Raw genomic sequence first — 25,179 nt, 5'->3', positions numbered from 1 at the left:
AGGCCATCATCAAGGGTTTAATATAATACAGGCAGAATACAGAGGGTAACATCGTACCAAAGACAATACACCAGTTCAGTACTATAGATGTGGAGTGGATTTACATGCACTTACGAGCTGGGATTGTTAGTGAAAATATTTAATTTGAAAAAAGCTTTCAAAATCAGTTTTAAAATCTTAGCAACTGCCCACTCCACTTTCTCACGCCATCGCTCTCTCTACCTGTGCCTGCAGCGGGCCGTATGGCACCAGTTCCCCGTCCACAGTGAGTGTTCCTCGTGGGGAGAGGGGCTGCAGCCTGAAGGCCCTGGCTGGGACGTGGCTTACATAGGGGGAGCTGAGAGACAGGTGTGCCCCCCTCTCCATGGCCAGGAACAGACGGAGCAGGGTGGCTCTGGAGATCCCTGCCCGCACAAATGTCAGGTGGATCAGCCCATCGTCAAACCTGGCTTGGGGGGCGGCGTGGAGGTCTGCCCCGAGATGGGACTGGTAGATGGCCAGTACAAGCACAAAGTCCCCCTCGATGGTCACCCAGTCCCGGGTCGGCAGGGCCTGGTCCAAGGGGGGCAGGAGGTCATCCCTGGGGGGGTTGAAAGGGAGTGAGACGGTGGGGCGGTTCTTGAGGGGTCCAGCAGGCTCTGCAATGTCAAAGGTAAAGGAGGGGGACTGGAGAGACGGGGAAGGGGAGGTGGAGTTGGGGGTGTTGGGGCGCGGAACGAGGTAGGAAGAGGAGTGAGGGGAGGCACAGGACGGGGAGGAAGGGGGCGTGGGAGACAAGGAGAGGGACAGGGAGGGGAGTTTAGGGGGTAGGGAGTTTGAGTGGGGGTGGTGGAGGAGAGATAGGGGTCTGGGGCGGGATGTGTTCTGGTCCAGAGATTTGGGCTTGAAGGAGAAAGGAGAGTGTCTGAAGGGAGAGGATATGGTGAGGGCTCTCTCCCGGGCGATGTCCAGTGGGTAAGCTTCTTTCTGGAAGTATGTTCCGTTCAGATCCATCTCTTCTGCCCTGTACGAGGCTCCAGACACGGGGTCAGCCTCCTGGCTGAGGGGCTGGCTAAAGAAGGCGTTAGCTATCTGGCTGGAAGGGGCAGAGTTCTTCCTTAGAGCCAGTCTGGTCTGCTGGAGGTTGTCAGGGTACGAGTAACACCCCTCTGGGTCCTCGTTGGCCTCTCGCCCCATGTCCACCCCGTACCCCTCTCCAACCTCCTTCGCTTCCATCACTCCATCCATTGAGCCGCTGCTACCTTCCCCATTCCTCACTCTCTCCTCTATATCCTCTATCACCCCTGAGTCCTGCTCCATCGTTCCGTCTTCTCTTTCCTCATCTGGCCTTTCTTCCATGTTCCCCGTCATCCCATCCTCCCTTCCCATCCTGCAATCTTCCCTTTCGTTCGACTCCGAACTCATCCCAGATCTCTCCGAACATGTCCCTGACCTCCCCACCTCACCCTCCATCTCTCTCTCTCTATCTTCTGCCAAGCTACTCGCCCTGACCACCCCCGTTCCCCCTCCCCTGGCCCTCTCCCTCCTCCTCTCCCTCTCTCTCTGCCTCTCCATCTCCCTCTCCGTGTCTACCCTCCTCAGACTCCTCTGTTCGCTGAGGCCCATGTCAGAGCTGGTGCGTTGGATGGGGGTGTGGCAGAAGCCCTCCAGGCCCTCAGTGATGCTGCGGGACAGGGGTCTGCGCAGGGGCGGAGGGATGGCGTCTGGGGATGTGGCGACTATGGAGGGGGGCAGGTAGGACAGACGGCCCTTATAGGAGCGCAGGGAGGCCAGGCGGACCAGAGTGCCCAGGGTGAACCGTGCCGACCCCAGACCCCGGTACCTGCAACATCACACCATTACAGCATTTAGTTACCAGGGCAACAACAGAGAACATAACACAATACTTATTAATTAGGAATAAGAGTGATCAAGGAGGTACAGTGAAAGATTGCATGTACTTAATTTAAGGATGAGTGACCGAAGGCAAGCGCCCTGTCCCGTCACCCTGGAAGCCTCTTCCCCAGAGTTAAAGAACCGAATCACGTTCTGCCCATGTGTTAGTTTACACACATCCACCTCCCTTCACTTTACTCAGCCTCTTCTGAACCCTTGCTATCAACCTTTTTGATAGACATGGTAGAGCCTACATCTCTGCCTCAAATTGATATAAAACCTGCAGCTATTTGAACCAACATTACAAAAAAAAAAAAATATATATATATATATATATATATAGTATGCTAATGTAGGCTACAACTTTGTCTCTTGTAACTAAGGATATTGCAGTAGCACATGTAGGAAACTGTCTACACATTGTATTGGGGCAAAAACAATCTGCATTTAAACTACAAATCACATACAACTGTAATTTTGCTTCTCAATGATCATGCAAGTAGTGCACGATTTGACAATGACTGAAATTTGCCTGAGTAGCCTGTTCCACTTCTGGGCAGCCGACCATTCAACTACTATGTTGACTGCCTCCTGCTTAGCCAATGTTCGCAATGATGATGGAAAAAAACTGCCCTTCAGTGTACTGCTTGTGTTTGATAAGCTGTGTCTGCAGAGGGAGCAGTAAAATAGAGAATCCCGCACATGTGCAGAAGCTAGCTATCGGGACTCTAGAGAACTCGGCACCGCAGCCACGCCATTAACTTAAAACACACACACCTCTCACTCTCGATGTCCACGTCAGACACAAAGCCCCAGGCCACAGACAGGAAGGAGAACATCCTTCTGGGAAGACCCGGGCGGCCACTTTGAGAAGGGGCGGGGCTGGTTGTCACAGAGACCAAATCCATGGGCTTGACTCCGCCACGGCAGAGCTGAAAACAGCAGTTGAGGAGGAGAGGCTCCCGAAGGCACATGTCATAACTGGGATGAAGAGAAAAGTACAAGGGAAACAGTGGATGGAAGAGAATGGAGAAAGGGTGAGAATGTGGAGAGGGAGAGGAATGGAAATACAGAGAGGAAAGGTGAGAGGAGATTAATACTGTGTAATATAAGTAAACAATGTTTATGACACACACAATCAGTGAATGGTGGCCAAACAAACCATCGTAAAGAAAACACAAGAGATAAGAAGGAGAGAGAGATGAAAGAACAGACTGAACTATATTGACTGGACTCATTTATTGACGTGTCTTCCAGAGATAAAGGAGAGAACTCAAGAAATAACAGGACATAGAGGGAGGGAATAGTGGGGGTAGGAGAAAGAGGGAAGAGAGAATATCTCTATCAGTCTCGATGATTCGTTGAAACAGCTGATACAACAATATGAGAGGCATAAGGATTAGTTGAAGATGCTAAAGTCTACAGTACTTTAATAAGGTAAATGGGCTGTACATCAAGAAACTAAAGTCTAAAGGTTGACCGTGATTAGAATTAAGGTTGGGTGATATTTGGGGAGACCTCTTCTACGATATGCTACTCCAAATATTGTGATATCCGATATGATCGTTTGGCGACTTTATTATATTATTTCCTCTTTTTTATTTAACCTTTAACTTTTGGGGCGGCAGGTAGCCAGTGGTTAGTGTTGGGCCATTGCTGGATCGAATCCCCGAGCTGACAAGGTAAAAGTCTGTCGTTCTGCCCCTGAACAAGGCAGTTAACCCACTGTTCCCTGGTAGGCCATCATTGTAAATAAGAATTTGTTCTTAACTGACTTGCCTAGTTAAATAAAGGTTCATTCAAAGAATTTGTCAAGTCAGTTAAGAACAAATTCTTATTTAGAATGACGGTCTACCCTGGACAAACCCTCCCAACCCGGACGACGCTGGGCTATTGTGCACCGCCCTATGGGACTTCCGATCACAGCCGGTTGTGATACAGCCTGGAATCGAACCACTCGGGAGCCACCAATATTGACTAAATAATTCCAGATTGTGCAAGTTTTGTCCTTATATATGATTTTCTAGTCACATTCTCATGAAATAATCTTAGTAAGGCAAAAAAATGTCTTCATTTATTTAGACTTCATTTTCAACATATCGTTGCAGCCTAACTTATAAGACTGCACCGTTCGATTTTGAAAGTTCAAATACAGAAGTCTTGCACATCCCGATATACCTACCACCTTGGACTTCACGATATACCTACCACCTTGGACTTCACGATATAGCTACCACCTTGGACTTCACGATATAGCTACCACCTTGGACTTCACGATATAGCTACCACCTTGGACTTCACGATATAGCTACCATCTTGGACTTCACGATATAGCTACCATCTTGGACTTCACGATATAGCTACCATCTTGGACTTCACGATATAGCTACCATCTTGGACTTCACGATATAGCTACCATCTTGGACTTCACGATATAGCTACCATCTTGGACTTCACGATATAGCTACCATCTTGGACTTCACGATAAAGCTACCATCTTGGACGTCACGATATACCTACCATCTTGGACTTCACATATTAGGCAATGTCAAACATCCCAATATTCGATAGAATCATATATCGTCCCAATGCTAATTAGACTGCACATCTTTTATTTCCAATGAAAACTACTGTGGGTGTGTATGTGACTGTAAAGGTGCGTGTTTATTTTCATCAGCATTGAGAAATGTATCAAGTGGTGGGGAAATTATTAATTCAATCCAGACACACCATGGGACCAGAACTCTGAACTGGAATGTTCTACTAGTATCTCCAGCATTCTCACCATTGATCGAACAAGACATTCTAAAATATTTCATGTTTATGTTTGAATCAGTCTCATATCTCTGGTCAAGTCATCACATGTGTCACATAGCTGGTCGGATGTGTGTGTGTGACCCACCCTGCATGGTGGTTGATGGAGCCAGCCAGGGCATTTCCAGAGCCACAGGGAAGGATACCTACAGGTGTCTTTATTGCTAGTTCCCAGTCTGGACGCTCCATCAAACCATTGATCACCTGGAGAGAGAAAAGCAGAGCAGAGTCAGACACACACACACACACACACACACACACACACACACACACACACACACACACACACACACACCTCGTGCAGCAGGCCATCTCCAGAGACGATGATGATGCCGTCCCACTGTGGCAGGGAGATCTCTTTGATCAACTCTCTGGCATGGTTCTGTCGCTCTGAGAAGAAAAGGAGACGTGTTGTTAGGAGGTTGTACCCGTGTGTGTGTGTGATACCGGTTAACGACTGAGGTTGCAGAGCTGATGTTACGGTGTGTGTTACCTGTCTCTATCAGGTTGTAGCTGATGTTACGGTGTGTTACCTGTCTGTATCAGGTAGTAGCTGACGTCAGTGTGTTACCTGTCTGTATCAGGTTGTAGCTGATGTTACGGTGTGTGTTACCTGTCTGTATCAGGTTGCAGAGCTGACGTTACGGTGTGTGTTACCGGTCTGTATCAGGTTGCAGAGCTGACGTTACGGTGTGTGTTACCTGCCTGTATCAGGTTGTAGCTGACGTTACGGTGTGTTACCGGTCTGTATCAGGTTGTAGAGCTGATGTTACTGTGTGTGTCACCTGTCTGTATCAGGTTGTAGCTGACGTTACAGTGTGTTACCTGTCTGTATCAGGTTGTAGCTGACATTACGGTGTGTTACCTGTCTGTATCAGGTTGTAGCTGACGTTACGGTGTGTGTTACCGGTCTGTATCAGGTTGTAGCTGACGTTACGGTGTGTGTTACCGGTCTGTATCAGGTTGTAGCTGACGTTACGGTGTGTGTTACCGGTCTGTATCAGGTTGCAGAGCTGACGTTACGGTGTGTTACCTGTCTGTATCAGGTTGTAGCTGATGTTACGGTGTGTTACCTGTCTGTATCAGGTTGTAGCTGACGTTACGGTGTGTGTTACCTGTCTGTATCAGGTTGTAGAGCTGACGTTACGGTGTCTGTTACCTGTTTGTATCAGGTTGTAGCTGACGTTACGGTGTGTGTTAACTGTCTGTATCAGGTTGTAGCTGATGTTACGGTGTGTGTTACCTGTCTGTATCAGGTTGTAGCTGACGTTACGGTGTGTGTTACCTGTCTGTATCAGGTTGTAGAGCTGACGTTACGGTGTGTGTTACCAGTCTGTATCAGGTTGTAGCTGACGTTACGGTGTGTGTTACCTGCCTGTATCAGGTTGGAGCTGATGTTACGGTGTGTGTTACCTGTCTGTATCAGGTTGTAGCTGACGTTACGGTGTGTGTTACCTGTCTGTATCAGGTTGTAGCTGACGTTACAGTGTGTTACCTGTCTGTATCAGGTTGTAGCTGACATTACGGTGTGTTACCTGTCTGTATCAGGTTGTAGCTGACGTTACGGTGTGTGTTACCGGTCTGTATCAGGTTGTAGCTGACGTTACGGTGTGTGTTACCGGTCTGTATCAGGTTGCAGAGCTGACGTTACGGTGTGTTACCTGTCTGTATCAGGTTGTAGCTGATGTTACGGTGTGTTACCTGTCTGTATCAGGTTGTAGCTGACGTCAGTGTGTTACCTGTCTGTATCAGGTTGTAGCTGATGTTACGGTGTGTGTTACCTGTCTGTATCAGGTTGCAGAGCTGACGTTACGGTGTGTGTTACCGGTCTGTATCAGGTTGCAGAGCTGACGTTACGGTGTGTGTTGCCGGTCTGTATCAGGTTGCAGAGCTGATGTTACGGTGTGTTACCTGTCTGTATCAGGTTGTAGCTGACGTCAGTGTGTTACCTGTCTGTATCAGGTTGTAGCTGATGTTACGGTGTGTGTTACCTGCCTGTATCAGGTTGTAGCTGACGTTACGGTGTGTGTTACCTGTCTGTATCAGGTTGCAGAGCTGGCGTTACGGTGTGTGTTACCTGTCTGTATCAGGTTGTAGCTGATGTTACGGTGTGTGTTACCGGTCTGTATCAGGTTGCAGAGCTGACGTTACGGTGTGTGTTACCAGTCTGTATCAGGTTGTAGCTGATGTTACGGTGTGTGTTACCTGTCTGTATCAGGTTGCAGAGCTGACGTTACGGTGTGTGTTACCGGTCTGTATCAGGTTGCAGAGCTGACGTTACGTTGTGTGTTACCTGTCTGTATCAGGTTGTAGCTGATGTTACGGTGTGTGTTACCGGTCTGTATCAGGTTGTAGCTGACGTTACGGTGTGTGTTACCTGTCTGTAACAGGTTGTAGCTGACGTTACGGTGTGTGTTACCTGACTGTATCAGGTTGTAGCTGACGTTACGGTGTGTTACCTGTCTGTATCAGGTTGCAGAGCTGATGTTACGGTGTGTGTTACTTGTCTGTATCAGGTTGCAGAGCTGACGTTACGGTGTGTGTTACCTGTCTGTATCAGGTTGTAGAGCTGACGTTACGGTGTGTGTTACCTGCCTGTATCAGGTTGTAGCTGACGTTACGGTGTGTGTTACCTGTCTGTATCAGGTTGTAGAGCTGACGTTACGGTGTGTGTTACCGGTCTGTATCAGGTTGTGGAGCTGATGTTACTGTGTGTGTCACCTGTCTGTATCAGGTTGTAGCTGACGTTACGGTGTGTGTTACCTGCCTGTATCAGGTTGTAGCTGACGTTACGGTGTGTGTTACCTGTCTGTATCAGGTTGTAGAGCTGACGTTACGGTGTGTGTTACCTGTTTGTATCAGGTTGTAGCTGATGTTACGGTGTGTGTTACCTGTCTGTATCAGGTTGTAGCTGACGTTACGGTGTGTGTTACCTGTCTGTATCAGGTTGTAGCTGACGTTACAGTGTGTTACCTGTCTGTATCAGGTTGTAGCTGACATTACGGTGTGTTACCTGTCTGTATCAGGTTGTAGCTGACGTTACGGTGTGTGTTACCGGTCTGTATCAGGTTGTAGCTGACGTTACGGTGTGTGTTACCGGTCTGTATCAGGTTGCAGAGCTGACGTTACGGTGTGTTACCTGTCTGTATCAGGTTGTAGCTGACGTTACGGTGTGTTACCTGTCTGTATCAGGTTGTAGCTGATGTTACGGTGTGTTACCTGTCTGTATCAGGTTGTAGCTGACGTCAGTGTGTTACCTGTCTGTATCAGGTTGTAGAGCTGACGTTACGGTGTGTGTTACCGGTCTGTATCAGGTTGCAGAGCTGATGTTACGGTGTGTTACCTGTCTGTATCAGGTTGTAGCTGACGTCAGTGTGTTACCTGTCTGTATCAGGTTGTAGCTGATGTTACGGTGTGTGTTACCTGTCTGTATCAGGTTGCAGAGCTGACGTTACGGTGTGTGTTACCGGTCTGTATCAGGTTGCAGAGCTGACGTTACGGTGTGTTACCTGTCTGTATCAGGTTGTAGCTGACGTCAGTGTGTTACCTGTCTGTATCAGGTTGTAGAGCTGACGTTACGGTGTGTGTTACCGGTCTGTATCAGGTTGCAGAGCTGATGTTACGGTGTGTTACCTGTCTGTATCAGGTTGTAGCTGACGTCAGTGTGTTACCTGTCTGTATCAGGTTGTAGCTGATGTTACGGTGTGTGTTACCTGTCTGTATCAGGTTGTAGAGCTGACGTTACGGTGTGTGTTACCGGTCTGTATCAGGTTGTAGCTGACGTTACGGTGTGTGTTACCGGTCTGTATCAGGTTGCAGAGCTGACGTTACGGTGTGTTACCTGTCTGTATCAGGTTGTAGCTGATGTTACGGTGTGTTACCTGTCTGTATCAGGTTGTAGCTGACGTTACGGTGTGTGTTACCTGTCTGTATCAGGTTGTAGAGCTGACGTTACGGTGTCTGTTACCTGTTTGTATCAGGTTGTAGCTGACGTTACGGTGTGTGTTAACTGTCTGTATCAGGTTGTAGCTGATGTTACGGTGTGTGTTACCTGTCTGTATCAGGTTGTAGCTGACGTTACGGTGTGTGTTACCTGTCTGTATCAGGTTGTAGAGCTGACGTTACGGTGTGTGTTACCAGTCTGTATCAGGTTGTAGCTGACGTTACGGTGTGTGTTACCTGCCTGTATCAGGTTGTAGCTGATGTTACGGTGTGTGTTACCTGTCTGTATCAGGTTGTAGCTGACGTTACGGTGTGTGTTACCTGTCTGTATCAGGTTGTAGCTGACGTTACAGTGTGTTACCTGTCTGTATCAGGTTGTAGCTGACATTACGGTGTGTTACCTGTCTGTATCAGGTTGTAGCTGACGTTACGGTGTGTGTTACCGGTCTGTATCAGGTTGTAGCTGACGTTACGGTGTGTGTTACCGGTCTGTATCAGGTTGCAGAGCTGACGTTACGGTGTGTTACCTGTCTGTATCAGGTTGTAGCTGATGTTACGGTGTGTTACCTGTCTGTATCAGGTTGTAGCTGACGTCAGTGTGTTACCTGTCTGTATCAGGTTGTAGCTGATGTTACGGTGTGTGTTACCTGTCTGTATCAGGTTGCAGAGCTGACGTTACGGTGTGTGTTACCGGTCTGTATCAGGTTGCAGAGCTGACGTTACGGTGTGTGTTGCCGGTCTGTATCAGGTTGCAGAGCTGATGTTACGGTGTGTTACCTGTCTGTATCAGGTTGTAGCTGACGTCAGTGTGTTACCTGTCTGTATCAGGTTGTAGCTGATGTTACGGTGTGTGTTACCTGCCTGTATCAGGTTGTAGCTGATGTTACGGTGTGTGTTACCGGTCTGTATCAGGTTGCAGAGCTGACGTTACGGTGTGTGTTACCAGTCTGTATCAGGTTGTAGCTGATGTTACGGTGTGTGTTACCTGTCTGTATCAGGTTGCAGAGCTGACGTTACGGTGTGTGTTACCGGTCTGTATCAGGTTGCAGAGCTGACGTTACGGTGTGTGTTACCGGTCTGTATCAGGTTGCAGAGCTGACGTTACGGTGTGTGTTACCGGTCTGTATCAGGTTGCAGAGCTGACGTTACGTTGTGTGTTACCTGTCTGTATCAGGTTGTAGCTGATGTTACGGTGTGTGTTACCGGTCTGTATCAGGTTGTAGCTGACGTTACGTTGTGTGTTACCTGTCTATCAGGTTGTAGCTGACGTTACGGTGTGTGTTACCTGTCTGTAACAGGTTGTAGCTGACGTTACGGTGTGTGTTACCTGACTGTATCAGGTTGTAGCTGACGTTACGGTGTGTTACCTGTCTGTATCAGGTTGCAGAGCTGATGTTACGGTGTGTGTTACTTGTCTGTATCAGGTTGCAGAGCTGACGTTACGGTGTGTGTTACCTGTCTGTATCAGGTTGTAGAGCTGACGTTACGGTGTGTGTTACCTGCCTGTATCAGGTTGTAGCTGACTTTACGGTGTGTGTTACCTGTCTGTATCAGGTTGTAGAGCTGACGTTACGGTGTGTGTTACCGGTCTGTATCAGGTTGTAGAGCTGATGTTACTGTGTGTGTCACCTGTCTGTATCAGGTTGTAGCTGACGTTACGGTGTGTGTTACCTGCCTGTATCAGGTTGTAGCTGACGTTACGTTGTGTGTTACCTGTCTGTATCAGGTTGTAGAGCTGACGTTACGGTGTGTGTTACCTGTTTGTATCAGGTTGTAGCTGATGTTACGGTGTGTGTTACCTGTCTGTATCAGGTTGTAGCTGACGTTACGGTGTGTGTTACCTGTCTGTATCAGGTTGTAGCTGACGTTACAGTGTGTTACCTGTCTGTATCAGGTTGTAGCTGACATTACGGTGTGTTACCTGTCTGTATCAGGTTGTAGCTGACGTTACGGTGTGTGTTACCGGTCTGTATCAGGTTGTAGCTGACGTTACGGTGTGTGTTACCGGTCTGTATCAGGTTGCAGAGCTGACGTTACGGTGTGTTACCTGTCTGTATCAGGTTGTAGCTGACGTTACGGTGTGTTACCTGTCTGTATCAGGTTGTAGCTGATGTTACGGTGTGTTACCTGTCTGTATCAGGTTGTAGCTGACGTCAGTGTGTTACCTGTCTGTATCAGGTTGTAGAGCTGACGTTACGGTGTGTGTTACCGGTCTGTATCAGGTTGCAGAGCTGATGTTACGGTGTGTTACCTGTCTGTATCAGGTTGTAGCTGACGTCAGTGTGTTACCTGTCTGTATCAGGTTGTAGCTGATGTTACGGTGTGTGTTACCTGTCTGTATCAGGTTGCAGAGCTGACGTTACGGTGTGTGTTACCGGTCTGTATCAGGTTGCAGAGCTGATGTTACGGTGTGTTACCTGTCTGTATCAGGTTGTAGCTGACGTCAGTGTGTTACCTGTCTGTATCAGGTTGTAGCTGATGTTACGGTGTGTGTTACCGGTCTGTATCAGGTTGTAGCTGACATTACGGTGTGTTACCTGTCTGTATCAGGTTGTAGCTGACGTTACGGTGTGTGTTACCGGTCTGTATCAGGTTGCAGAGCTGACGTTACGGTGTGTTACCTGTCTGTATCAGGTTGTAGCTGATGTTACGGTGTGTTACCTGTCTGTATCAGGTTGTAGCTGATGTTACGGTGTGTGTTACCTGTCTGTATCAGGTTGCAGAGCTGACGTTACGGTGTGTGTTACCGGTCTGTATCAGGTTGCAGAGCTGATGTTACGGTGTGTTACCTGTCTGTATCAGGTTGTAGCTGACGTCAGTGTGTTACCTGTCTGTATCAGGTTGTAGCTGATGTTACGGTGTGTGTTACCTGTCTGTATCAGGTTGCAGAGCTGACGTTACGGTGTGTGTTACCAGTCAGTATCAGGTTGCAGAGCTGACGTTACGGTGTGTGTTACCTGTCTGTATCAGGTTGTAGCTGGCGTCAGTGTGTTACCTGTCTGTATCAGGTTGTAGCTGATGTTACGGTGTGTGTTACCTGTCTGTATCAGGTTGCAGAGCTGACGTTACGGTGTGTGTTACCGGTCTGTATCAGGTTGCGGAGCTGACGTTACGGTGTGTGTTACCTGTCTGTATCAGGTTGTAGCTGATGTTACGGTGTGTGTTACCGGTCTGTATCAGGTTGCAGAGCTGACGTTACGGTGTGTGTTACCGGTCTGTATCAGGTTGCAGAGCTGACGTTACAGTGTGTGTTACTTGTCTGTATCAGGTTGCAGAGCTGACGTTACGGTGTGTGTTACCTGTCTGTATCAGGTTGTAGAGCTGACGTTACGGTGTGTGTTACCGGTCTGTATCAGGTTGTAGAGCTGATGTTACGGTGTGTGTTACCTGCCTGTATCAGGTTATAGCTGACGTTACGGTGTGTGTTACCTGTCTGTATCAGGTTGCAGAGCTGACGTTACGGTGTGTGTTACCGGTCTGTATCAGGTTGCAGAGCTGACGTTACGGTGTGTGTTACCGGTCTGTATCAGGTTGCAGAGCTGACGTTACGGTGTGTGTTACCGGTCTGTATCAGGTTGCAGAGCTGACGTTACGGTGTGTGTTACCTGTCTGTATCAGGTTGTAGCTGATGTTACGGTGTGTGTTACCGGTCTGTATCAGGTTGTAGCTGACGTTACGCTGTGTGTTACCTGTCTATCAGGTTGTAGCTGACGTTACGGTGTGTGTTACCTGTCTGTAACAGGTTGTAGCTGACGTTACGGTGTGTGTTACCTGACTGTATCAGGTTGTAGCTGACGTTACGGTGTGTTACCTGTCTGTATCAGGTTGCAGAGCTGATGTTACGGTGTGTGTTACTTGTCTGTATCAGGTTGCAGAGCTGACGTTACGGTGTGTGTTACCTGTCTGTATCAGGTTGTAGAGCTGACGTTACGGTGTGTGTTACCTGCCTGTATCAGGTTGTAGCTGACGTCAGTGTGTTACCTGTCTGTATCAGGTTGTAGCTGATGTTACGGTGTGTGTTACCTGTCTGTATCAGGTTGCAGAGCTGACGTTACGGTGTTTGTTACCAGTCAGTATCAGGTTGCAGAGCTGACGTTACGGTGTGTGTTACCTGTCTGTATCAGGTTGTAGCTGGCGTCAGTGTTACCTGTCTGTATCAGGTTGTAGCTGATGTTACGGTGTGTGTTACCTGTCTGTATCAGGTTGCAGAGCTGACGTTACGGTGTGTGTTACCGGTCTGTATCAGGTTGCGGAGCTGACGTTACGGTGTGTGTTACCTGTCTGTATCAGGTTGTAGCTGATGTTACGGTGTGTGTTACCGGTCTGTATCAGGTTGTAGAGCTGATGTTACGGTGTGTGTTACCTGCCTGTATCAGGTTATAGCTGACGTTACGGTGTGTGTTACCTGTCTGTATCAGGTTGTAGAGCTGACGTTACGGTGTCTGTTACCTGTTTGTATCAGGTTGTAGCTGACGTTACGGTGTGTGTTACCTGTCTGTATCAGGTTGTAGAGCTGACGTTACGGTGTGTGTTACCAGTCTGTATCAGGTTGTAGCTGATGTTACGGTGTGTGTTACCTGTCTGTATCAGGTTGCAGAGCTGACGTTACGGTGTGTGTTACCGGTCTGTATCAGGTTGCAGAGCTGACGTTACGGTGTGTTACCGGTCTGTATCAGGTTGCAGAGCTGACGTTACGGTGTGTGTTACCTGTCTGTATCAGGTTGTAGCTGATGTTACGGTGTGTGTTACCGGTCTGTATCAGGTTGTAGCTGACGTTACGCTGTGTGTTACCTGTCTATCGGGTTGTAGCTGACGTTACGGTGTGTGTTACCTGTCTGTAACAGGTTGTAGCTGACGTTACGGTGTGTGTTACCTGACTGTATCAGGTTGTAGCTGACGTTACGGTGTGTTACCTGTCTGTATCAGGTTGCAGAGCTGATGTTACGGTGTGTGTTACTTGTCTGTATCAGGTTGCAGAGCTGACGTTACGGTGTGTGTTACCTGTCTGTATCAGGTTGTAGAGCTGACGTTACGGTGTGTGTTACCTGCCTGTATCAGGTTGTAGCTGACGTTACGGTGTGTGTTACCTGTCTGTATCAGGTTGTAGAGCTGACGTTACGGTGTGTGTTACCGGTCTGTATCAGGTTGTAGAGCTGATGTTACTGTGTGTGTCACCTGTCTGTATCAGGTTGTAGCTGACGTTACGGTGTGTGTTACCTGCCTGTATCAGGTTGTAGCTGACGTTACGGTGTGTGTTACCTGTCTGTATCAGGTTGTAGAGCTGACGTTACGGTGTGTGTTACCTGTTTGTATCAGGTTGTAGCTGATGTTACGGTGTGTGTTACCTGTCTGTATCAGGTTGTAGCTGACGTTACGGTGTGTGTTACCTGTCTGTATCAGGTTGTAGCTGACGTTACAGTGTGTTACCTGTCTGTATCAGGTTGTAGCTGACATTACGGTGTGTTACCTGTCTGTATCAGGTTGTAGCTGACGTTACGGTGTGTGTTACCGGTCTGTATCAGGTTGTAGCTGACGTTACGGTGTGTGTTACCGGTCTGTATCAGGTTGCAGAGCTGACGTTACGGTGTGTTACCTGTCTGTATCAGGTTGTAGCTGATGTTACGGTGTGTTACCTGTCTGTATCGGGTTGTAGCTGACGTCAGTGTGTTACCTGTCTGTATCAGGTTGTAGCTGATGTTACGGTGTGTGTTACCTGTCTGTATCAGGTTGCAGAGCTGACGTTACGGTGTGTGTTACCGGTCTGTATCAGGTTGCAGAGCTGATGTTACGGTGTGTTACCTGTCTGTATCAGGTTGTAGCTGACGTCAGTGTGTTACCTGTCTGTATCAGGTTGTAGCTGATGTTACGGTGTGTGTTACCTGTCTGTATCAGGTTGCAGAGCTGACGTTACGGTGTGTGTTACCGGTCTGTATCAGGTTGCAGAGCTGACGTTACGGTGTATTACCTGTCTGTATCAGGTTGTAGCTGACGTTACGGTGTGTGTTACCGGTCTGTATCAGGTTGTAGCTGACGTCAGTGTGTTACCTGTCTGTATCAGGTTGTAGCTGATGTTACGGTGTGTGTTACCTGTCTGTATCAGGTTGCAGAGCTGACGTTACGGTGTTTGTTACCAGTCAGTATCAGGTTGCAGAGCTGACGTTACGGTGTGTGTTACCTGTCTGTATCAGGTTGTAGCTGGCGTCAGTGTTACCTGTCTGTATCAGGTTGTAGCTGATGTTACGGTGTGTGTTACCTGTCTGTATCAGGTTGCAGAGCTGACGTTACGGTGTGTGTTACCGGTCTGTATCAGGTTGCGGAGCTGACGTTACGGTGTGTGTTACCTGTCTGTATCAGGTTGTAGCTGATGTTACGGTGTGTGTTACCGGTCTGTATCAGGTTGTAGAGCTGATGTTACGGTGTGTGTTACCTGCCTGTATCAGGTTATAGCTGACGTTACGGTGTGTGTTACCTGTCTGTATCAGGTTGTAGAGCTGACGTTACGGTGTCTGTTACCTGTTTGTATCAGGTTGTAGCTGACGTTACGGTGTGTGTTACCTGTCTGTATCAGGTTGCAGAGCTGACGTTACGGTGTGTGTTACCGGTCTGTATCAGGTTGCAGAGCTGACGTTACGGTGTGTTACCGGTCTGTATCAGGTTGCAGAGCTGACGTTACGGTGTGTGTTACCTGTCTGTATCAGGTTGTAGCTGATGTTACGGTGTGTGTTACCGGTCTGTATCAGGTTGTAGCTGACGTTACGCTGTGTGTTACCTGTCTATCGGGTTGTAGCTGACGTTACGGTGTGTGTTACCTGTCTGTAACAGGTTGTAGCTGACGTTACGGTGTGTGTTACCTGACTGTATCAGGTTGTAGCTGACGTTACGGTGTGTTACCTGTCTGTATCAGGTTGCAGAGCTGATGTTACGGTGTGTGTTACTTGTCTGTATCAGGTTGCAGAGCTGACGTTACGGTGTGTGTTACCTGTCTGTATCAGGTTGTAGAGCTGACGTTACGGTGTGTGTTACCTGCCTGTATCAGGTTGTAGCTGACGTTACGGTGTGTGTTACCTGTCTGTATCAGGTTGTAGAGCTGACGTTACGGTGTGTGTTACCGGTCTGTATCAGGTTGTAGAGCTGATGTTACTGTGTGTGTCACCTGTCTGTATCAGGTTGTAGCTGACGTTACGGTGTGTGTTACCTGCCTGTATCAGGTTGTAGCTGACGTTACGGTGTGTGTTACCTGTCTGTATCAGGTTGTAGAGCTGACGTTACGGTGTGTGTTACCTGTTTGTATCAGGTTGTAGCTGATGTTACGGTGTGTGTTACCTGTTTGTATCAGGTTGTAGCTGACGTTACGGTGTGTGTTACCTGTCTGTATCAGGTTGTAGCTGACGTTACAGTGTGTTACCTGTCTGTATCAGGTTGTAGCTGACATTACGGTGTGTTACCTGTCTGTATCAGGTTGTAGCTGACGTTACGGTGTGTGTTACCGGTCTGTATCAGGTTGTAGCTGACGTTACGGTGTGTGTTACCGGTCTGTATCAGGTTGCAGAGCTGACGTTACGGTGTGTTACCTGTCTGTATCAGGTTGTAGCTGATGTTACGGTGTGTTACCTGTCTGTATCGGGTTGTAGCTGACGTCAGTGTGTTACCTGTCTGTATCAGGTTGTAGCTGATGTTACGGTGTGTGTTACCTGTCTGTATCAGGTTGCAGAGCTGACGTTACGGTGTGTGTTACCGGTCTGTATCAGGTTGCAGAGCTGATGTTACGGTGTGTTACCTGTCTGTATCAGGTTGTAGCTGACGTCAGTGTGTTACCTGTCTGTATCAGGTTGTAGCTGATGTTACGGTGTGTGTTACCTGTCTGTATCAGGTTGCAGAGCTGACGTTACGGTGTGTGTTACCGGTCTGTATCAGGTTGCAGAGCTGACGTTACGGTGTATTACCTGTCTGTATCAGGTTGTAGCTGACGTTACGGTGTGTGTTACCGGTCTGTATCAGGTTGCAGAGCTGACGTTACGGTGTGTTACCTGTCTGTATCAGGTTGTAGCTGATGTTACGGTGTGTTACCTGTCTGTATCAGGTTGTAGCTGATGTTACGGTGTGTGTTACCTGTCTGTATCAGGTTGCAGAGCTGACGTTACGGTGTGTGTTACCGGTCTGTATCAGGTTGCAGAGCTGATGTTACGGTGTGTTACCTGTCTGTATCAGGTTGTAGCTGACGTCAGTGTGTTACCTGTCTGTATCAGGTTGTAGCTGATGTTACGGTGTGTGTTACCTGTCTGTATCAGGTTGCAGAGCTGACGTTACGGTGTGTGTTACCGGTCAGTATCAGGTTGTAGAGCTGATATTACGGTGTGTGTTACCTGCCTGTATCAGGTTATAGCTGACGTTACGGTGTGTGTTACCTGTCTGTATCAGGTTGTAGAGCTGACGTTACGGTGTCTGTTACCTGTTTGTATCAGGTTGTAGCTGACGTTACGGTGTGTGTTACCTGTCTGTATCAGGTTGTAGAGCTGACGTTACGGTGTGTGTTACCAGTCTGTATCAGGTTGTAGCTGATGTTACGGTGTGTGTTACCTGTCTGTATCAGGTTGCAGAGCTGACGTTACGGTGTGTGTTACCGGTCTGTATCAGGTTGCAGAGCTGACGTTACGGTGTGTGTTACCGGTCTGTATCAGGTTGCAGAGCTGACGTTACGGTGTGTGTTACCTGTCTGTATCAGGTTGTAGCTGATGTTACGGTGTGTGTTACCGGTCTGTATCAGGTTGTAGCTGACGTTACGCTGTGTGTTACCTGTCTATCAGGTTGTAGCTGACGTTACGGTGTGTGTTACCTGTCTGTAACAGGTTGTAGCTGACGTTACGGTGTGTGTTACCTGACTGTATCAGGTTGTAGCTGACGTTACGGTGTGTTACCTGTCTGTATCAGGTTGCAGAGCTGATGTTACGGTGTGTGTTACTTGTCTGTATCAGGTTGCAGAGCTGACGTTACGGTGTGTGTTACCTGTCTGTATCAGGTTGTAGAGCTGACGTTACGGTGTGTGTTACCTGCCTGTATCAGGTTGTAGCTGACGTTACGGTGTGTGTTACCTGTCTGTATCAGGTTGTAGAGCTGACGTTACGGTGTGTGTTACCGGTCTGTATCAGGTTGTAGAGCTGATGTTACTGTGTGTGTCACCTGTCTGTATCAGGTTGTAGCTGACGTTACGGTGTGTGTTACCTGCCTGTATCAGGTTGTAGCTGACGTTACGGTGTGTGTTACCTGTCTGTATCAGGTTGTAGAGCTGACGTTACGGTGTGTGTTACCTGTCTGTATCAGGTTGTAGAGCTGACGTTACGGTGTGTGTTACCTGTTTATATCAGGTTGTAGCTGATGTTACGGTGTGTGTTACCTGTCTGTATCAGGTTGTAGCTGACGTTACGGTGTGTGTTACCTGTCTGTATCAGGTTGTAGCTGACGTTACAGTGTGTTACCTGTCTGTATCAGGTTGTAGCTGACATTACGGTGTGTTACCTGTCTGTATCAGGTTGTAGCTGACGTTACGGTGTGTGTTACCGGTCTGTATCAGGTTGTAGCTGACGTCAGTGTGTTACCTGTCTGTATCAGGTTGTAGCTGATGTTACGGTGTGTGTTACCTGTCTGTATCAGGTTGCAGAGCTGACGTTACGGTGTGTGTTACCGGTCTGTATCAGGTTGCAGAGCTGATGTTACGGTGTGTTACCTGTCTGTATCAGGTTGTAGCTGACGTCAGTGTGTTACCTGTCTGTATCAGGTTGTAGCTGATGTTACGGTGTGTGTTACCTGTCTGTATCAGGTTGCAGAGCTAACGTTACGGTGTGTGTTACCGGTCTGTATCAGGTTGCAGAGCTGACGTTACGGTGTGTTACCTGTCTGTATCAGGTTGTAGCTGACGTTACGGTGTGTGTTACCGGTCTGTATCAGGTTGCAGAGCTGACGTTACGGTGTGTTACCTGTCTGTATCAGGTTGTAGCTGATGTTACGGTGTGTTACCTGTCTGTATCAGGTTGTAGCTGATGTTACGGTGTGTGTTACCTGTCTGTATCAGGTTGCAGAGCTGACGTTACGGTGTGTGTTACCGGTCTGTATCAGGTTGCAGAGCTGATGTTACGGTGTGTTACCTGTCTGTATCAGGTTGTAGCTGACGTCAGTGTGTTACCTGTCTGTATCAGGTTGTAGCTGATGTTACGGTGTGTGTTACCTGTCTGTATCAGGTTGCAGAGCTGACGTTACGGTGTGTGTTACCGGTCAGTATCAGGTTGCAGAGCTGACGTTACGGTGTGTGTTACCTGTCTGTATCAGGTTGTAGCTGGCGTCAGTGTGTTACCTGTCTGTATCAGGTTGCAGAGCTGACATAACGGTGTGTGTTACCGGTCTGTATCAGGTTGCAGAGCTGACGTTACGGTGTGTGTTACCGGTCTGTATCAGGTTGCAGAGCTGATGTTACGGTGTGTGTTACTTGTCTGTATCAGGTTGCAGAGCTGACGTTACGGTGTGTGTTACCTGTCTGTATCAGGTTGTAGCTGATGTTACGGTGTGTGTTACCTGTCTGTATCAGGTTGTAGCTGATGTTACGGTGTGTGTTACCTGTCTGTATCAAGTTGTAGAGCTGACGTTACGGTGTGTGTTACCTGTCTGTATCAGGTTGTAGCTGACGTTACGGTGTATGTTACCTGCCTGTATCAGGTTGTAGCTGACGTTACAGTGTGTTACCTGTCTGTATCAGGTTGTAGCTGACATTACGGTGTGTTACCTGTCTGTATCAGGTTGTAGCTGACGTTACGGTGTGTGTTACCGGTCTGTATCAGGTTGTAGCTGACGTTACGGTGTGTGTTACCGGTCTGTATCAGGCTGTAGCTGACGTTACGGTGTGTGTTACCTGTCTGTATCAGGTTGTAGCTGATGTTACGGTGTGTTACCTGTCTGTATCAGGTTGTAGCTGACGTCAGTGTGTTACCTGTCTGTATCAGGTTGCAGAGCTGACGTTACGGTGTGTGTTACCGGTCTGTATCAGGTTGCAGAGCTGATGTTACGGTGTGTTACCTGTCTGTATCAGGTTGTAGCTGATGTTACGGTGTGTGTTACCAGTCTGTATCAGGTTGTAGCTGACGTTACGTTGTGTGTTACCTGTCTATCAGGTTGTAGCTGACGTTACGGTGTGTGTTACCTGTCTGTAACAGGTTGTAGAGCTGACGTTACGGTGTGTGTTACCTGTCTGTATCAGGTTGTAGCTGACGTTAGTGTGTGTTACCTGTCTGTATCAGGTTGCAGAGCTGACATAACGGTGTGTGTTACCTGTCTGTATCAGGTTGCAGAGCTGATGTTACGGTGTGTGTTACTTGTCTGTATCAGGTTGCAGAGCTGACGTTACGGTGTGTGTTACCTGTCTGTATCAGGTTGTAGAGCTGACGTTACGGTGTGTGTTACCGGTCTGTATCAGGTTGTAGAGCTGATGTTACTGTGTGTGTTACCTGCCTGTATCAGGTTGTAGAGCTGACGTTACGGTGTGTGTTACCTGCCTGTATCAGGTTGTAGCTGACGTTACGGTGTGTGTTACCGGTCTATCAGGTTGTAGCTGATGTTACGGTGTGTGTTACCCGTCTGTATCAGGTTGCAGAGCTGACGTTACGGTGTGTGTTACCGGTCTGTATCAGGTTGCAGAGCTGACGTTACGGTGTGTGTTACCTGTCTGTATCAGGTTGTAGCTGGCGTCAGTGTGTTACCTGTCTGTATCAGGTTGTAGCTGATGTTACGGTGTGTGTTACCGGTCTGTATCAGGTTGCAGAGCTGACATTACGGTGTGTGTTACCGGTCTGTATCAGGTTGTAGCTGACGTTACGGTGTGTGTTACCTGTCTGTATCAGGTTGCAGAGCTGACGTTACGGTGTGTGTTACCGGTCTGTATCAGGTTGCAGAGCTGATGTTACGGTGTGTTACCTGTCTGTATCAGGTTGTAGCTGACGTCAGTGTGTTACCTGTCTGTATCAGGTTGTAGCTGATGTTACGGTGTGTGTTACCTGTCTGTATCAGGTTGTAGCTGGCGTCAGTGTGTTACCTGTCTGTATCAGGTTGTAGCTGATGTTACGGTGTGTGTTACCGGTCTGTATCAGGTTGCAGAGCTAACGTTACGGTGTGTGTTACCTGTCTGTATCAGGTTGTAGCTGATGTTACGGTGTGTGTTACCGGTCTGTATCAGGTTGTAGCTGACGTTACGTTGTGTGTTACCTGTCTATCAGGTTGTAGCTGACGTTACGGTGTGTGTTACCTGTCTGTAACAGGTTGTAGCTGACGTTACGGTGTGTGTTACCTGACTGTATCAGGTTGTAGCTGACGTTACGGTGTGTTACCTGTCTGTATCAGGTTGCAGAGCTGACGTTACGGTGTGTGTTACCTGTCTGTATCAGGTTGTAGCTGACGTTACAGTGTGTGTTACCTGTCTGTATCAGGTTGCAGAGCTGACATAACGGTGTGTGTTACCTGTCTGTATCAGGTTGCAGAGCTGATGTTACGGTGTGTGTTACTTGTCTGTATCAGGTTGCAGAGCTGACGTTACGGTGTGTGTTACCTGTCTGTATCAGGTTGTAGAGCTGACGTTACGGTGTGTGTTACCTGCCTGTATCAGGTTGTAGCTGACGTTACGGTGTGTGTTACCTGTCTGTATCAGGTTGTAGAGCTGACGTTACGGTGTGTGTTACCGGTCTGTATCAGGTTGTAGAGCTGATGTTACTGTGTGTGTTACCTGTCTGTATCAGGTTGTAGAGCTGACGTTACGGTGTGTGTTACCTGCCTGTATCAGGTTGTAGCTGACGTTACGGTGTGTGCTACCGGTCTATCAGGTTGTAGCTGATGTTACGGTGTGTGTTACCTGTCTGTATCAGGTTGCAGAGCTGACGTTACGGTGTGTGTTACCAGTCTGTATCAGGTTGCAGAGCTGACGTTACGGTGTGTGTTACCTGTCTGTATCAGGTTGTAGCTGGCGTCAGTGTGTTACCTGTCTGTATCAGGTTGTAGCTGATGTTACGGTGTGTGTTACCGGTCTGTATCAGGTTGCAGAGCTGACGTTACGGTGTGTTACCGGTCTGTATCAGGTTGCAGAGCTGACGTTACGGTGTGTGTTACCTGCCTGTATCAGGTTGTAGCTGACGTTACGGTGTGTGTTACCTGTCTGTATCAGGTTGTAGAGCTGACGTTACGGTGTGTGTTACCTGCCTGTATCAGGTTGTAGCTGACGTTACGGTGTGTGTTACCTGTCTGTATCAGGTTGTAGAGCTGACGTTACGGTGTGTGTTACCGGTCTGTATCAGGTTGTAGAGCTGATGTTACTGTGTGTGTCACCTGTCTGTATCCGGTTGTAGCTGACGTTACGGTGTGTGTTACCTGCCTGTATCAGGTTGTAGCTGACGTTACGGTGTGTGTTACCTGTCTGTATCAGGTTGTAGAGCTGACGTTACGGTGTGTGTTACCTGTTTGTATCAGGTTGTAGCTGACGTTACGGTGTGTGTTACCTGTCTGTATCAGGTTGTAGCTGACGTTACGGTGTGTGTTACCTGTCTGTATCAAGTTGTAGAGCTGACGTTACGGTGTGTGTGTTACCTGTCTGTATCAGGTTGTAGCTGGCGTCAGTGTGTTACCTGTCTGTATCAGGTTGTAGCTGACGTTACGGTGTGTGTTACCGGTCTGTATCAGGTTGCAGAGCTGACGTTACGGTGTGTTACCTGTCTGTATCAGGTTGTAGCTGATGTTACGGTGTGTTACCTGTCTGTATCAGGTTGTAGCTGATGTTACGGTGTGTGTTACCTGTCTGTATCAGGTTGCAGAGCTGACGTTACGGTGTGTGTTACCGGTCTGTATCGGGTTGCAGAGCTGATGTTACGGTGTGTTACCTGTCTGTATCAGGTTGCAGAGCTGACGTTACGGTGTGTGTTACCGGTCTGTATCAGGTTGCAGAGCTGATGTTACGGTGTGTTACCTGTCTGTATCAGGTTGTAGCTGACGTCAGTGTGTTACCTGTCTGTATCAGGTTGTAGCTGATGTTACGGTGTGTGTTACCTGTCTGTATCAGGTTGCAGAGCTGACGTTACGGTGTGTGTTACCGGTCAGTATCAGGTTGCAGAGCTGACGTTACGGTGTGTGTTACCTGTCTGTATCAGGTTGTAGCTGGCGTCAGTGTGTTACCTGTCTGTATCAGGTTGCAGAGCTGACATAACGGTGTGTGTTACCGGTCTGTATCAGGTTGCAGAGCTGACGTTACGGTGTGTGTTACCGGTCTGTATCAGGTTGCAGAGCTGATGTTACGGTGTGTGTTACTTGTCTGTATCAGGTTGCAGAGCTGACGTTACGGTGTGTGTTACCTGTCTGTATCAGGTTGTAGCTGATGTTACGGTGTGTGTTACCTGTCTGTATCAGGTTGTAGCTGATGTTACGGTGTGTGTTACCTGTCTGTATCAAGTTGTAGAGCTGACGTTACGGTGTGTGTTACCTGTCTGTATCAGGTTGTAGCTGACGTTACGGTGTATGTTACCTGCCTGTATCAGGTTGTAGCTGACGTTACAGTGTGTTACCTGTCTGTATCAGGTTGTAGCTGACATTACGGTGTGTTACCTGTCTGTATCAGGTTGTAGCTGACGTTACGGTGTGTGTTACCGGTCTGTATCAGGTTGTAGCTGACGTTACGGTGTGTGTTACCGGTCTGTATCAGGCTGTAGCTGACGTTACGGTGTGTGTTACCTGTCTGTATCAGGTTGTAGCTGATGTTACGGTGTGTTACCTGTCTGTATCAGGTTGTAGCTGACGTCAGTGTGTTACCTGTCTGTATCAGGTTGCAGAGCTGACGTTACGGTGTGTGTTACCGGTCTGTATCAGGTTGCAGAGCTGATGTTACGGTGTGTTACCTGTCTGTATCAGGTTGTAGCTGATGTTACGGTGTGTGTTACCAGTCTGTATCAGGTTGTAGCTGACGTTACGTTGTGTGTTACCTGTCTATCAGGTTGTAGCTGACGTTACGGTGTGTGTTACCTGTCTGTAACAGGTTGTAGAGCTGACGTTACGGTGTGTGTTACCTGTCTGTATCAGGTTGTAGCTGACGTTAGTGTGTGTTACCTGTCTGTATCAGGTTGCAGAGCTGACATAACGGTGTGTGTTACCTGTCTGTATCAGGTTGCAGAGCTGATGTTACGGTGTGTGTTACTTGTCTGTATCAGGTTGCAGAGCTGACGTTACGGTGTGTGTTACCTGTCTGTATCAGGTTGTAGAGCTGACGTTACGGTGTGTGTTACCGGTCTGTATCAGGTTGTAGAGCTGATGTTACTGTGTGTGTTACCTGCCTGTATCAGGTTGTAGAGCTGACGTTACGGTGTGTGTTACCTGCCTGTATCAGGTTGTAGCTGACGTTACGGTGTGTGTTACCGGTCTATCAGGTTGTAGCTGATGTTACGGTGTGTGTTACCCGTCTGTATCAGGTTGCAGAGCTGACGTTACGGTGTGTGTTACCGGTCTGTATCAGGTTGCAGAGCTGACGTTACGGTGTGTGTTACCTGTCTGTATCAGGTTGTAGCTGGCGTCAGTGTGTTACCTGTCTGTATCAGGTTGTAGCTGATGTTACGGTGTGTGTTACCGGTCTGTATCAGGTTGCAGAGCTGACATTACGGTGTGTGTTACCGGTCTGTATCAGGTTGTAGCTGACGTTACGGTGTGTGTTACCTGTCTGTATCAGGTTGCAGAGCTGACGTTACGGTGTGTGTTACCGGTCTGTATCAGGTTGCAGAGCTGATGTTACGGTGTGTTACCTGTCTGTATCAGGTTGTAGCTGACGTCAGTGTGTTACCTGTCTGTATCAGGTTGTAGCTGATGTTACGGTGTGTGTTACCTGTCTGTATCAGGTTGTAGCTGGCGTCAGTGTGTTACCTGTCTGTATCAGGTTGTAGCTGATGTTACGGTGTGTGTTACCGGTCTGTATCAGGTTGCAGAGCTAACGTTACGGTGTGTGTTACCTGTCTGTATCAGGTTGTAGCTGATGTTACGGTGTGTGTTACCGGTCTGTATCAGGTTGTAGCTGACGTTACGTTGTGTGTTACCTGTCTATCAGGTTGTAGCTGACGTTACGGTGTGTGTTACCTGTCTGTAACAGGTTGTAGCTGACGTTACGGTGTGTGTTACCTGACTGTATCAGGTTGTAGCTGACGTTACGGTGTGTTACCTGTCTGTATCAGGTTGCAGAGCTGACGTTACGGTGTGTGTTACCTGTCTGTATCAGGTTGTAGCTGACGTTACAGTGTGTGTTACCTGTCTGTATCAGGTTGCAGAGCTGACATAACGGTGTGTGTTACCTGTCTGTATCAGGTTGCAGAGCTGATGTTACGGTGTGTGTTACTTGTCTGTATCAGGTTGCAGAGCTGACGTTACGGTGTGTGTTACCTGTCTGTATCAGGTTGTAGAGCTGACGTTACGGTGTGTGTTACCTGCCTGTATCAGGTTGTAGCTGACGTTACGGTGTGTGTTACCTGTCTGTATCAGGTTGTAGAGCTGACGTTA

The 25,179-nt window shown here is 48.2% G+C and overlaps 1 protein-coding gene across 2 annotated transcripts in view; it reads right to left on the bottom strand.

Annotated features, from left to right (window-relative positions):
• LOC109884473 (sphingosine kinase 2-like) overlaps positions 1-25,179 on the bottom strand; it is a 40,762-nt gene that overhangs the window by 1,868 nt on the left and 13,715 nt on the right. For both annotated transcript variants that reach the window (XM_031837946.1, XM_031837951.1), the window contains exons 4-7: positions 4,985-5,079; positions 4,778-4,893; positions 2,653-2,856; positions 223-1,822 (exon numbers count right to left, since the gene is read on the bottom strand). In XM_031837946.1, the coding sequence (XP_031693806.1) occupies positions 223-1,822; positions 2,653-2,856; positions 4,778-4,893; positions 4,985-5,079 (2,015 nt within the window). The remainder of the gene's footprint in view (positions 1-222; positions 1,823-2,652; positions 2,857-4,777; positions 4,894-4,984; positions 5,080-25,179) is intronic.

Source organism: Oncorhynchus kisutch, linkage group LG2 (genome assembly GCF_002021735.2).
Source record: "Oncorhynchus kisutch isolate 150728-3 linkage group LG2, Okis_V2, whole genome shotgun sequence".
Taxonomy (NCBI): domain Eukaryota; kingdom Metazoa; phylum Chordata; class Actinopteri; order Salmoniformes; family Salmonidae; genus Oncorhynchus; species Oncorhynchus kisutch.
Note: the sequence above shows the minus strand (reverse complement) of the source record. Positions and strands in the feature narration are given on the sequence as shown.